At 43.6% G+C, this 13,347-nt stretch overlaps 2 protein-coding genes across 2 annotated transcripts in view; one reads left to right on the forward strand and one right to left on the reverse strand. All coding sequences in view use genetic code 11, as the record gives it.

The window, feature by feature from the left end:
• Positions 1 to 75: 75 nt before the first annotated feature.
• Positions 76 to 5,708, reverse strand: EGR_08045 (Thioredoxin-like protein; the record flags this gene model as incomplete). Its single annotated transcript, XM_024497294.1, has 8 exons — positions 76 to 108; positions 687 to 794; positions 2,748 to 2,826; positions 3,958 to 4,051; positions 4,685 to 4,751; positions 5,076 to 5,198; positions 5,241 to 5,444; positions 5,508 to 5,708. The coding sequence occupies 8 exons, from the start codon at positions 5,706 to 5,708 to the stop codon at positions 76 to 78; spliced, it is 909 nt and encodes a 302-aa protein (XP_024348293.1).
• A 922-nt stretch (positions 5,709 to 6,630) lies between these two features.
• EGR_08046 (Ca(2+)/calmodulin-responsive adenylate cyclase) overlaps positions 6,631 to 13,347 on the forward strand; it is a gene marked incomplete at both ends in the record, with an annotated part of 32,875 nt that continues 26,158 nt past the window's right edge. Inside the window, 5 exons of the mRNA XM_024497295.1 lie at positions 6,631 to 7,230; positions 10,747 to 10,896; positions 10,969 to 11,084; positions 11,152 to 11,341; positions 12,214 to 12,341. Of these exons, the coding sequence (XP_024348294.1) occupies positions 6,631 to 7,230; positions 10,747 to 10,896; positions 10,969 to 11,084; positions 11,152 to 11,341; positions 12,214 to 12,341 (1,184 nt within the window). The remainder of the gene's footprint in view (positions 7,231 to 10,746; positions 10,897 to 10,968; positions 11,085 to 11,151; positions 11,342 to 12,213; positions 12,342 to 13,347) is intronic.

Here is a 13,347-nt window from a genome sequence, read left to right on the forward strand (position 1 = left end):
TGTTCTTTTATTTATTTTTTTGCTCTCGGTCTAGCAGTAGTAAAGATGGCGCAGGATTGGGCCCTCCACTTCCGCCTAGCTGTGCGCCTCGCCCTTCTGTCCAGCAACCTAAAAACACATCACAATAACCAAAGCGTTAGAAAACTACCCGCTCGTAGGTGCAAATGCTCCTTTTGAGTCAAGCTGGGACTTTTAATTTTACGGTACTCAAAAGGACCGACAATGTGATGATGGTAGTGGCAGTGGCTAATTGTGGGTGGATACCCACTTATGGAGAGGACTACAAGCACAGTACGATGTGACGATGGGGTGGCCAAACTCCCGACAGTGTGACCGCGCATCCGTGATTGACGATCCCGCCCATGGCGACTCTCAGCCTACCTCCTTGGAGGTTAAATATCTTAGCTTGGGTAACTTGTCGTGAGGCTGGAATGAGCATGTGGGACACGGTGGTCGGGGTCACCTGCGAGCGTCTTCTACCTCAGAAAGCGCACCAAAGGGTGATTCAGCCGTCCGTGCAAAAAACTGCCTTCGGGATAGGAAAAACTGTGCGTGACAGGAGACTGTGTACAGAAAGTCGGGCCCTTTTTTTCCCCAAATCAGCAGTCTCGCTCCGATTTGGGCGCGTCTCTCGAAGCAGTGATGGTGGAAGCAAGGCAGTGCGGTAGGTGTAGTGATAGACGTACCCGTTTGAACTCATTCATGTTGGTAACATTCTGCACCGGACAGCCATAGAGAATGAGATTTGTGATGCGAGTTTGTTCCACACCCTGTTGGTTGTCTTGAATGAAGATCTGGCAATCAAAAGGCAACGAAAATGAGACTCAACTCCACGAGATGCCCCCTCCCCTTTATTACTTGTCAAAAGGTATCAGGAATGGCAATTAAATTGAGAAAAACGGGTTATTGAGTGATGGGTTTGCAAGAGATGTATTTTCAATCAACGGTAGGACCCTTTGAAATTTTCGAAGGGCGGATGTAACTTCAGAACTTACTTCCTGCGTAGTTCAAACTGGCTAATTAAGATGGAGAAAATTTTTGGCATCTATGAACAAAGGAGGGCTCAAATTAATGCAATAACCTACCTTTGATGAAATGTGAGGCGGAAAAAACCTAGCCAGCTGAAATGACTAACGAGCAAAAGTCAGGTCCCCGGGAGGTCCACTTTTTAGAAGACCGCCTCCGTCTCCACCTCGCTTTCCTACGAACATACGGAGAAAGGGGGACAAGGCTTGGAGAAATATGAGAACGCAGAGGAGGAGACGGTGGCTCCCTTCATCCCTTTCCCCTCGCCTCTGGAGGCAAATTTTCTTGTGGATAAGTTTCACGGCGATATAGGATACGAGGTTATGGACGGCCTTGCAAAAAGGGCCCTCAGAACCAACTGTTTGGGCCTTCAACAGTAAATTCGCTCCTAATGAACTATTCCACTAGTAATTTATCCCCCGTACACACGAAGCGGAGCATTCTCACGATGAAGTGATATGTGTCGCAGATCTGTGCAACGGACAGTGAGTGGAACGCCTCGCATAGGCTAGCTCGCACCACAAGTTATTCAGTCAGCAAACAATTCTCCGACTGCCACCCAACAGGCTTGATGCAAGGCCTCTACAACTGGGTTCGCTTCACCTCGTAAACCAGGTCTAGTTGCAAGCACTTTCATCAGGCTATTTCAACCAACAGCTGATGACTTGAGGGTTCAAAACAGGGCAGAAAGAGCATTGCACTGGTCCACACAAGTGGAACCCGTGAAGGTAGAAAAGCATGTGAATTTTGTAAGTCCTTTAAAAGTTACCAGATGTGATTTCCGTGAGTCATGCCAAAAAAAACGCAGCAAACTTTTTGTCACCGGCTGCTAGGTAGTGGAGACTCGTCTCCAAAAGGAAAAACTAGCAAGATGAAGAAGTGCCTCGGAGATTAGAAATCATACATCGGAGAAGTCTAACCGATTCTACACGTCTTGATTAGGTGACGGAGGGTGTGGGAGAAGAAATTCAACCGAAGATGTAAAGGTGGCGTTCCTGATATCCGAGGGTACAGTTACCGGCGTCACATATGTGTGACACGTGCTCTTCATCAGTTAGAGCTGATCGTTTGCATCAAATTATGCGTTACAAACGCATTGACTGAGGGAATGTGGGCTGTGCCGGGTCTAGGGGTGGGTACTTCTTCGATTTGGAGCTGCACAACGTGTGGATGCTAGTAGCCGATTTCCTTTTGAGACAGAACTTCATCATTATTGCTAGGCTTTACACAACGCAAGAAATTAAAAAAAGCTAGCTTTTTGAATCCTGAAAATAAATTGAGATGGGAATTTACGCTGCCTCCAACTAACGCAGAAGTATTTTCACCCTTGCCCCCAAAAAAGGGAAAAAACGAATGTGCCCGTCAATGAACGCCATTCCCGCACAAAGGAGGCATTGTCTGAAAGAAGGCAGATTGGAAGACCGCAATGACTTATGGATGGATTGAAGTGGTGGAAGTACGAACAGCATGTCAGGCCGCATGAGAATGCATAAAACGAAGGAACATGTCAAGACATTTCAGGTGAGGGGAATGATGACCAGACAATGGCAAACCATTCAAATTAAGTTAGCATGGAAGTAAGTAAAATAGAAATAAAAAAAACCCCTACCAAAGTGATTCTTTGCTCTCATTTAGGTGAGCATGTCAAAGCTTCAAAGATGCAAGGAACCTTTAAGCGCATCAGGGAGAAAAAAAAGGTAAAGCGAATTCACCAAACTCACGGTGATACTGTTGACATTCTGGAACCTGACGTACTTCAGTTGGATAAGGGACGAGGCTTTGAGGTGACTCGGAGTAAGTCTGAAAGGGGAGGATGAAAACGTTACAGTCTTTGAATGCTCCATGACTTAGCGTTGGTGGTCTAGTAACACTGATCCACTCTCCATCTCCGCAATGTGGGGGCAGTTCAGAGTACTCTGTGTTCAGGACAAGCACATTGCAGGTTTCAAGCGGCATAAAGTTTAACAGACCCTTTCTCTTGAGTACTGTGCCGATGGATTTCCTTGTGAGTACTCGGTAGAGGAATGGTTGCCAAAGTAGCCACGGAAAGTAGCAAAACTGGTACACACACACGCACACACCCCAGATTGAATCAATCCAATCTCAAAGGGCAGGTTTATTGAAGAAGACCTCCAGAGAAGTTAGTCGCCTGTTAAATTAATCACCATTACTTCAATCTACAATTCCTCACCCACGAAACAAAGTCTGCCCCACTAACCTCTTGTTACGGCGTTTAGTCACCGGAAATCGGGAACCCAGCCCCAATCGCTGCCGATTCTACCGCGCTTTCACTTTCCAACTACCTATGCGATTCCGCATGAGGTGAGCACCTTTTCTTGGTGCCTGAAGAGAATGTCATCATCAACCTTGCCTACTTTCTTACGGCAAAGTCCCGCAGAAACTTGAGATATGTGTTCTTGCACATTCTTCCCCCTGATTCACTTGTCACGACTCCTTCAGGCAACACATCTAGTATAGGACAGGAGGACTCGCTCGCATCCGCCGTGATGCGAGCGTTCGTCTAATTCCGCGGCACAAAAGCTAGCTCACATTACAAGTAATTTAAATAGTGAGCAATTCCCCAACTGCCCAACAACAGGCTTGATAATTGGCCTCTACAGCTTCATCAGGTTAATTCAACCGGCTGTTGAGGAAGTAAGGGTTCAAATTTGGACGGAAATAGCAGGGAGCACATTAAGAAGCATTGTACTGATTCACTGGTGTATATTCAATTATGAAGCTACACATAGGTGGGGCTCGTGGATGTAAAAAAGTATGAATTTCGTAAGTTCTGAAAAGTTGTGTGATGTGATTGTCATGCAACATTTTGGACGCCTGGTATTATTCACTGCTTCAAAAACGTCATGTGCTTAACGCGACTCAGTACTCAGCTTAATGCTATGCATTAATCGGGGAAGGGAGATCGCTTACGTAAATGCCTGAACCGGTGCTGCATCTTCACAAGCATCAAAGTCCGGTGTGGTGGTCTGATTAGTGAAGATCTTGATGTTCTTTGGCCCCGAATCTACAAAAATCAAGACACGCAAATAGAGATCCTGATACGTGGGCAAAGTGCCCTGACAAGAAATTAATCAAGGGACTGCTTAATCACGTCTCACTAAGTAGAGAATTAAACTCAACTAGTCGTATGCTGGATAAACGATCATCAGACAAATCCTGCTCTCCATTCTATGCCGGTAATAAGTAAGGTGTAAAGTATGCAACAGGTGATCAATTACTTATTCATTGATAGAAATCCACGATGCGATAAGCTTGACGTGACATGCTTGCTACCAAAATCTCAACAGAAGACTGACCACCAAAACCCGGATGTTTTGTGCTCCAGTATGATCTCAATAGTAGCACTACCAAATGAACCAAGTCAACAGCTGCTCAAACGCTAAAACAAGCTAATGACTCTCATGCTAGGAATATCCTACATGTGCTTCGCTGTTTATAAAACAGGTCATCATAGGCAGATGAGATATGCTGTTTACACATTCGTATCGTATTGGTGATCTTAATGCCATATCAACTCAAAACCAATAGGCTTTTCAATCTATAAACCAAACAACTCATAAGAACTTCCACTTCTAGGCTATGACATTGCAAGCGCGGTTTAAACCAAAAAATAAAAAAGGAGTGAGAACGGGCGAACCTTCAGGGCCAGTGATTCTGAGAGAGTGCAGCTTGACTAGTTGATTAAATGTGAGGAAGATGATGAGCTACAATTAAACAAACGGGAAAAGATCCAATGCTCATTTTACTACTCAGTTCACAAACCAATGGAGAATTATCTAACATTAAGGTTAGAACTAGTCGACAGCAGGCCAAACCATCAAGTAACTTTATGGTTCAAGATACATTTACTCAACCGTTCATGTTTCCAGTGTACTTAAAATCAAACCTTTTTTAGCCAAAAAATCCTAAGCAGTGGTACATCAAATCATGCAAAAAGACCTTAGGTATTATCAGAGCACATGAACTATTAGACCTATATTATTCAGAAAACAAACGGATTAAAAAAATACCGAGTTTAATGGATTTACCTGTTCATCTGCGTCAGACATGAGATAGGACATATCTTTAGTCAAAGCGCATTCAAGCCCATGGTCGCTATGGCAATTGAGACACTCGCAACGAGTCTTGTCAAGCATCGAAACGAGATCCATCTAAAAACAAGAATTTATGAGAAAAAAACCAGGGTAAATTACGAGACCAGGAACAGGAGCAATAGTGGGAGCTGATGTGGCTGGAATGGAAGAAGAGGCTGCGGGAGGACCAGAAGACTTTGTTAATTCATTGAGGCGGGCACGCAACAGTTCCATATCCGGTTTCCGAATTGTTTCAATAGTTTGCCCACCACGGAGAAAGACAAAAGTTGGAATTTGAACGACACCGAAATTTGCAACACATTCCTAAATAAGACAATTGGATCAACTATGGAATCGAGAAACAAGCTCCACTGTCTGTATCATTACCGAGCATGTATCAACGTCAACTTTGATAAAACTAACAGAGGGGAAACGTCTACTCAGTTCGACAACTTCAGGTTCTATTGCAGTGCAAGGGTCGCACCATGTGGCAAAAAAATCTAAAACCACAAGGCGAGCTGAATCGTCCGATGCACTTTTGAATGCTTCTTTGAAGGCCTCGTCAGTGGCAACTAGTTTAATACTCATTTCTATCAATAAAGCACGACTCAACAGCCACTGGGCACCTAACCAACGGATAAGCGATCACACGAATTCCATTAGTCAATTCAAATTCGTTTATCTATGACCCTATTACATAACACTATGCAAATTGATAAACGAAAATGTGTAAACTCCCTCTGGTTCTTATATACTCAGGCACTCTGCATCTCAAAATATCCAAAAAACATGGGTGATCTAGTACTTATTTTGATTTAATAAATTTAAATCAGCCGTAGAGAGAATTTCTACGACTTTTCTTCCCAAACGAACCCACGCCACTCTATAGCTTTTATGCCTACATCAGACTTGCAGCTTTGAAAATGGATTTTTGGGGCCACAAGGGCTAAATCTCACACCTTATTTGGCTAATGACAACTGTTGGCGAATGTGTAAGAGTCCGAAAATTTTTATTGTTGGTAAATTGGGGAACAGTTACAAGACAAATTATAACTGTAAGGACATAATATCTGGCTGAAGCATTGCACGAGTGGGCTGCAAAATCCCAGTGGCATAACTCGCCTTTCTTGTGCCCCTTTTTATTATTAATCTCATGTTGCTTAGCATAGAGCACGTAGTTATAAATTTCGTGAAAATATTTTGCTAGAAAATTGGGGTAGGTCGAGTTCTAAATATATGAGAAATATTCCTCATTTTGCTGTTTTATGTTTTTTATATTTTTAAAAAAGCTTAATATTTATGATTTTTGAAGCACCATATTAAAGGGTGAACCAAACAATGCGTGTTTGTTTTTCGGTCCAAATAGTAATACCTTTCAGGGTCGTAATCCCTTCAAAATCAATTCCCCGATCAGTACACGATGTAGCGTTTTAAAGTCTTAGTCCTTGGGCCTCGAAAAAGTTGCATTTGTACTAATTTTCAGCTCTTGGAATAGTGCTTTCTTTACAGTATGATTCGTCGCACCTGCGCCATCTCTCGCCTTTTTAACTCCACCTTCTCTCCGCCCCTCTCCCTCTGGCATTTGCGCCTCTTTTTCGCCATCCTTTTCTCTATCTCTTTTACCGCTACGGCTTTAACCACCGCTCGTCTACTTACTGCACGATTTCTCAGCCAACAGCCCTTCCTTCACCTCGGCACTCTTATCTGCTGTACCGTTGGGTTAATCCGTTGTCGTGGAAATCATCTTCAAAAGGTTTTCTGTACTTCGCACATCTCTAAACGACTTCGTCAAGCAACCCTCTGTGCTTCGGTTGCTATCACTCTCTCGGCTCTTGCTTCTCTTCCCACTCCAACCTCTGTGACTGCTACAACGTCGGATTCTGATGTTGCGCATCTTGACATATGGCTTCTCCTGGCTCTCACGCTCTGTGTCCAAGTCTTTCTTCCCATTTGTCGAGTACGGCATCTTGTGTGTGTAGTCATTGCGCTGGTGCATGCTGTCATAGTGGTTTTTAGGAGGGTCACCGCTAGTAATGCGGCGATTCTCAGCGGCGGTGGCGGTGAATGTTTCTTGTGTTGGAATTCGTGTGACGTCCGATTTTGGCGTAAGGTAAGAGGTGTTTATTGAATCGTAACCTTATTTGGGATCTTTAAACCACCAAATTTTTGTAGTTTTGGTAGGTTTCTTCAAGATTGTGGCGATAAATTTATAACCTGTCTCTGGGTTGCTAGTTCATTGCCATTGATCTACGTGTTTAGCATTTATAAATAGGTACACTTAAATTGGTTTTTCCTGAAGTACGCATCAAGGAAATTTTAGTATGAGTAATTCTAAATTGCATTATTAACTCGCTTGGATCACAAATACTTGTGCTATGCAACACTTTGGTCTCCCATTGAGTTTGATGAGGTGCTTGTTGTGGCCTGGAGAATAAATCTACTATTAGCGGACCCGATTCCCGCCTTAGCTGGTGAATTGCATAGTTTGAGGGTCCATTCCTTAATGTGAAACATGAATTAATGAGGGGACGAAATTGCGCGTTCAAAGTGGAACAATTAATATGCATTAACTTTCTGCATTGCTGAATTGAAGTTGTTTCTTTATCGTGCCCATGGAATTGCAAGCTTTCTTCGAGAATTTGCCAACTGTTCGTTGTTTACTTGACGAAGTTAATCCCGTCCTTGAGCCTCTGAATTATCACATATTCAGAGCGTGTACGTATTTTTCAAATGTCGCTTTGTAAATTAGTGTATTGAAGCCAATTTTATCCGCGCCACAAGTCGTACATCGCAGTAGTGAACGAGACATTTGTCATCATTTGATTACAGTTGATTTTGCTTCCTCAAGTCGCATATCAAGGCGTATTCTTCTGCAGGTATTTCGGCCTCACTTTTTGCGGCTCGAATTATTGTGACTTGTCTGGCTAAAATTCTAAGCTATCAAGGGTTGTGCTTAGCAGTTTCACTACCAACAACACATATATGTGACTCTCAAGTTTCCCTATCTGAGCTATCAACTCACAGGCATGTGATGTGCCTTTTTATGGATGTATGCTGGCTGGTTGCGATAATTTTAGTGTCCTGGTTGATTTCATTAGGAGGATAGTAAAAGAACTTGCCTATGATAGTTGACTTCGCCCTAAGATCCTGCTTACAAAGGTATTATTAATTGTTTGTCCGCAAATAAGCAAAAGAAAATAATTATGGATGTGAGGACCCCTTTTCTCATTTCTTTAACAAGTGAGTCCCCTAACTGGTCCCATTTCTCCTTTGCCATTACACAGAAATGGCTTTTAAATAATTCCATACTTATCTTCTATAACTTCTCTCTGGAGATTGCTCTTCTTTAGCAGTATTTTTAATGCAGGAGTTGAGCTTATTAAGAGCGCTTTCGGACATGCCCTCTGAGGGACTTACTCATATCACCTAAGTAGTATATTCCACACCTCATAATCAAATGGTTGTATTCGTCTCTATAACGTACCAATGACGGTGGATCTGTTTCTTTTTAAATGTGGACATTATTCTGTATTTCTTTTCAATAATATCGCCAGTTCGGTGGAGAGATTCACCTTGAAACCGGAGGCTTTAACATTCTGTCTTCATCGCTGAGCCATTGAACGCAACAAGTCTCCCTTTTTACTGTGGCAGGAGGTTAAAATTGCTTCTCTGAAGCACATAAGCGTCATTTTGTTGAATTAGAAGTTTCCTTAAATTTGCAAATCGTTGGGCTAAAATCGGTTTTATAATCCACCTCAGAATGTAGACCTTTTATTTCCCCTTCCACAGGCTTCGTTCCACTTTTTTTCTTTTTACATCGAAGTTCTTTTTGACAACTAGACGTCAAGTTGACTTTACTTTCTCCATAAAGGTTCCCTTCCAAAAATTGGTCTTTATCTCTGGGTTTTTAAGTCACAGTAGTATGCACTTCGGGTTTCTGCATCTCAAGGTATTCTGAGAATCTCACTTTGTAAAAAAACGTGGCCTCAGAGGCAAAACGCCTGGGCGTAGTCTCCTGAAGATGATGTGGTACATGCCTTAGAAGTGTGCGGTGGATAGCCCATTAATAGGCTGGAGAAAACCAGCGATGTAGTCATTCGCCTAGCGTTGGACTGACTACAAAAATCATTTCTAGTGACGAGTTAGTCACTCAAGGAACAATCTACCCTCTCCTTAAGTTTTGATAAAGGTCATGAAGGAAGCCTGTGGGTGGCACTCATTTGCCTATTAGCTTTCCCTCCCAGACTTTCCCAGTTGCTGTTGGTGTAAAAGAAACCCTTTTCACTGTCTCTCACGTTAAACAGCACTGACTTGGTCCTGATACGCTAGTCTCGAATCGACATCTCTGGATGGTGCATTTTTCTAATGCCTCACCTGTTCAAACTGTTGGCTGGAAGCTTTTTGGCTTTGGAACCGAGTTGAACCTCCAAGCTTTAATCACATCCACTGAGTTCGTTCCACTCTTTTGGATACTGTGGCGAGTTCTCCAGATTTCCTCAATCTCTGGGTGGCTCGACTTCAGTGTACAAGGAGTTGGGTCTTAAGCTTTATTGAATTGGTACCGCATTCCTTCTTCACTTAAGACCGTTTTATTTTGACAACCCAACGATCTGCCTCTGGAAGGTTTTTATCCAATCCAAGGGCCAGATGAATCCTACGGTATTCATTCTGTCTTTTCCTAATTTCTAAGCAACGCAGCTAAGGCAAAGTGGGAGAAGAACAATAAAACTGGGGACTTACCTTATTCCTTCACTAGCTGAAATTTTGCCTCCCCAGTGTGCCGTTAAAACGTCCGCTATCGCTACAATTTCAGCAGAGCTCCGACTGCCACAGTCCAGGTGCTTTTACTGTACCCACTTTAAATATCTCCCTCAGATTTAGAACTCCTTTTGGCTTTATATCTTTTTTTTTATCCCAACCAACCTATTTGTGGTACATAATTCGGTGGAGACAGTTGTCATAAACTGATAAGGAACATATGTCACGTATTTGTGACATGCGTGCTCAGACAAGAAAAGTAGGGTAATCATGTTAAAGGAAATTGTTTATTTAACAAAGAGTTAACATCTCAATACGTTCAGACAGTTTTTTTGGTCTTAACCAAGAATTGAGTGGGGTAGCAGACTCCTCGTAAAAGCGATTATGCCAGGTTTTGCCTCTGCCAAGAGTGAAAGAGTAAATCCAGTCACTCTCTCCCCCCTCCGCTTCCTCACCTTGACTTCGGTGATTTGCTACTTTTTTTGTTTTCACCCTCAAAGCTGGAAATGCTGTACCGAGTCGAGTGTGATTCCGTCCCCCTTGAAGTTGACAAGTGTCACATCTTCCGAGTATTGTCTTCAGTGCTCTAGGTTGGCGCTACACACGCTTAATCAGTGGCCGTCCTAGCAACAGTAGTAGAGCTGCTAATAGACAGATGCATGCCAACTGTCGGCTCAACGGACAGGGATTAGGGGTCCCACTTTCATCTCTTGAATTTTTGAGCGCGCGGGGTTGTTTTATCCAAATTGCTATTCCACTTCGAGTTCATAAATCTAATCCATCACTTTCTGATCTGGAAAAAGATAATGAAGGGAGAGAGGGAAATATTGCGGATTTGAAATGACCGATTTCTCCCACCCGCCCCTAGGTTGCCTCAAATCTGGTAGCTTTCACACTGACCAACTTGATTGGTTGGCATCTGTCTTGTCAAAACTACCTGGAGCGTTGGAGGTGTCTTTGTGTTGTACTGCATGCCGCCGCCAGACAGTCGACTCTGCTTTCGACTCAGAAGAAACTCGTGAGTGCTGATCCCTGAATGCCTTCGTCTTTGATGATCTCTTAAATCACCTACTTTCGTTTATATTTTAAGAACCGAATCTCACGGGCTATCGTGCCTCCAGCGTTGACAACTGATTTGGAGCACGATTTTTACTCTCCTCCTTACGTTTGGTCTTCTCCTCTGGTCATTTACCTTCGAAATGTCAGGTATTGTTCCTTTTCTCTCTCCCCCCTCCAATCAAATTGTCGGATTCATAGGGTTTCCCTTTTTTAGCTTCCTCAGCGCTGAATTGGTCGGTTTTTACACCTCAAATGGAGCTGGTAGCGGTTGTGCTGGAGGCGGCTTGTCACCGATGCTTCCCAACACTGGTGTTCCAGAAGTTGAACGTTATCCACAGCCTGCAGCTCAACACGTGGTAACATTTACGAATCAACTCATCGGTCAAATCAAAGCGCTGTGTGAGGTACACTTAGGATAATCTCGTTCCATCCTTTCAATGTTTTAACTTTGGCAAGGCGTGTACCGGTGTTATGAAAGGAGGATAGTGTTCCCTTGGTGAAGCCATTAATCCAGCCCGGACTCTATACCTGGGTAGTTTGAGATGTCTGGATGGGTGTGTTGCTTCCTTCCACCTCAACTCCCTTTAGTTTCACCGCCATTGCCTTGGTCTCAGGTCTGACTTTCACTTGGGCGTATGACTGCCTGATTCGATTGTGCTGACTCCACTGCGTCGTAATCTCATTCGACAAGTTGAAAGAAGATAGTAACCACCAGACGGATGGTCAAGTCGGAGTGGTAATGGGCCAAACGACCTAACAATTTGCCAAGTCCATACTGGATGACCTGCGTTTTTCCAAAACCGTAGATTAAATCCTTCGCTCTACCAGTGGATTTAACTTTGGATTTGGATGGTGTGCCACATAGAAGATTTGAGCCGAGACTGAGGTGGTTGATGTTGAGGTGAAGTCAGTTCCAATTCCATCCATCCTGGATTCATCCATCCATTCATCCTGGATCCTTCCATCCTTCCATGCACGAAGCCATCCACCTCTGAGGCGTTCATCTGCTGGTTAATCTATCCACTCAGTCGTTAGGTTTCATCCCCACCTCATCCATTAAGCTGTTTTTCCTATCCTTGCTCCATTCATCTCCAACCCATCCATCTCCATTCCACTCATTCCTCCTGCATCTGTCCAATTATCCACCCATCCCCTTACTCATTTTGAAATCATGCTAACTGTGTAGGTAGGTTCCACTTCTGCGAGGGTCAAAGGACAAATTAGTGGTTTTACAGAAAGCCGACCTTTGTTTTAGCGAGCACCTCCCTCTTTTCAGAATCATGGTTGCTACGCCGTTCATGTACGACCGGGTGAAGTTCTCTGCATTGCGGGCTATCCAGAGGTGCGTGTCGATCATGCAAACTCCTGTGTCCAACTGGCACTCGCAATTAACCGGCTACTGAGGTAAGACGGCTTCAGTTTTTTAGGGCTTTCTACCTACCCTCTATTTACCTTCTTGGTTTTTTTTGCAAAAAAATGAACGAAAAGAAGTTTTCCCCTGCCTTAAATCGTCTTAACCAACTGCTTCCACATTAAGTTAAGGATGGAATTTCTGCCTTCAATTTTTCCATTTCGATCTTTTTGCTATGTGGGAAGGTATCAGGTCTTCCGTTGGATTCAGCATAGACCATTTTTCTCTTGACTTCTTTTACCGACTTAAATGATAGCCATGAACCATCTGGTGGTGTTGTTCTTCCTGCCTAGATAGTTCCCACGTCGCCCACCAATTCACAGGTCCCTTGAATTTTAGTTTACTTGTCCTTTTAATTCCCTCTGGACAAATTATTGGACCGCTTCAGACGCGAACCTTAAACGGGACAAACATTAGTGTTTGATTCCTTTTCCTCCTCCCTGATGAATAATTAAGGAATTCTTCTGCAAGGTCAAGATGTGGAATCTTCAAACCTCCTCATTTTTTGGTTTATAAAAGGCATTCCTTTAGTCCTGGTCGTTTGCGTCCCCATCGCCTTTCAGTGTTCCAGCCGTCTATATCTATTCCGCACGTGTCATTTGGTAGCCCAATGAGAAACGGTGATGATCATTACTTGGAGGAATATGCGGAGAATAAGGAGGATAAGGACGAGGCTCTCTTCAAACTGATCAATGAATCCTGACTGTTTCTTTTTGCCTACGTTGGAGTTGGATCGCGTCCAACCGATAGACGTCATCCGCAACTTTTTGGTCATCGGGAAGTGAACCATTCCACCGGCTGTCCACCACACTCACGATCACAAAGCAGTTATTGAGAGACGGAAAGTGCATTTTTCCTGGCGACATGCTTCTACGGCATCCCAACATGCACTGGCCTGTCCGGTCAGTTTGTTAACCACTCTTTCTGCGGGTGTCTCGCCCTTCTTAGGGAAAAAAGGGACTGACCGTCCACAAATTCACACCTTTACCCTGTAAAAAC

Source organism: Echinococcus granulosus (assembly GCF_000524195.1).
Source record: "Echinococcus granulosus chromosome Unknown EG_S00094, whole genome shotgun sequence".
Taxonomy (NCBI): domain Eukaryota; kingdom Metazoa; phylum Platyhelminthes; class Cestoda; order Cyclophyllidea; family Taeniidae; genus Echinococcus; species Echinococcus granulosus.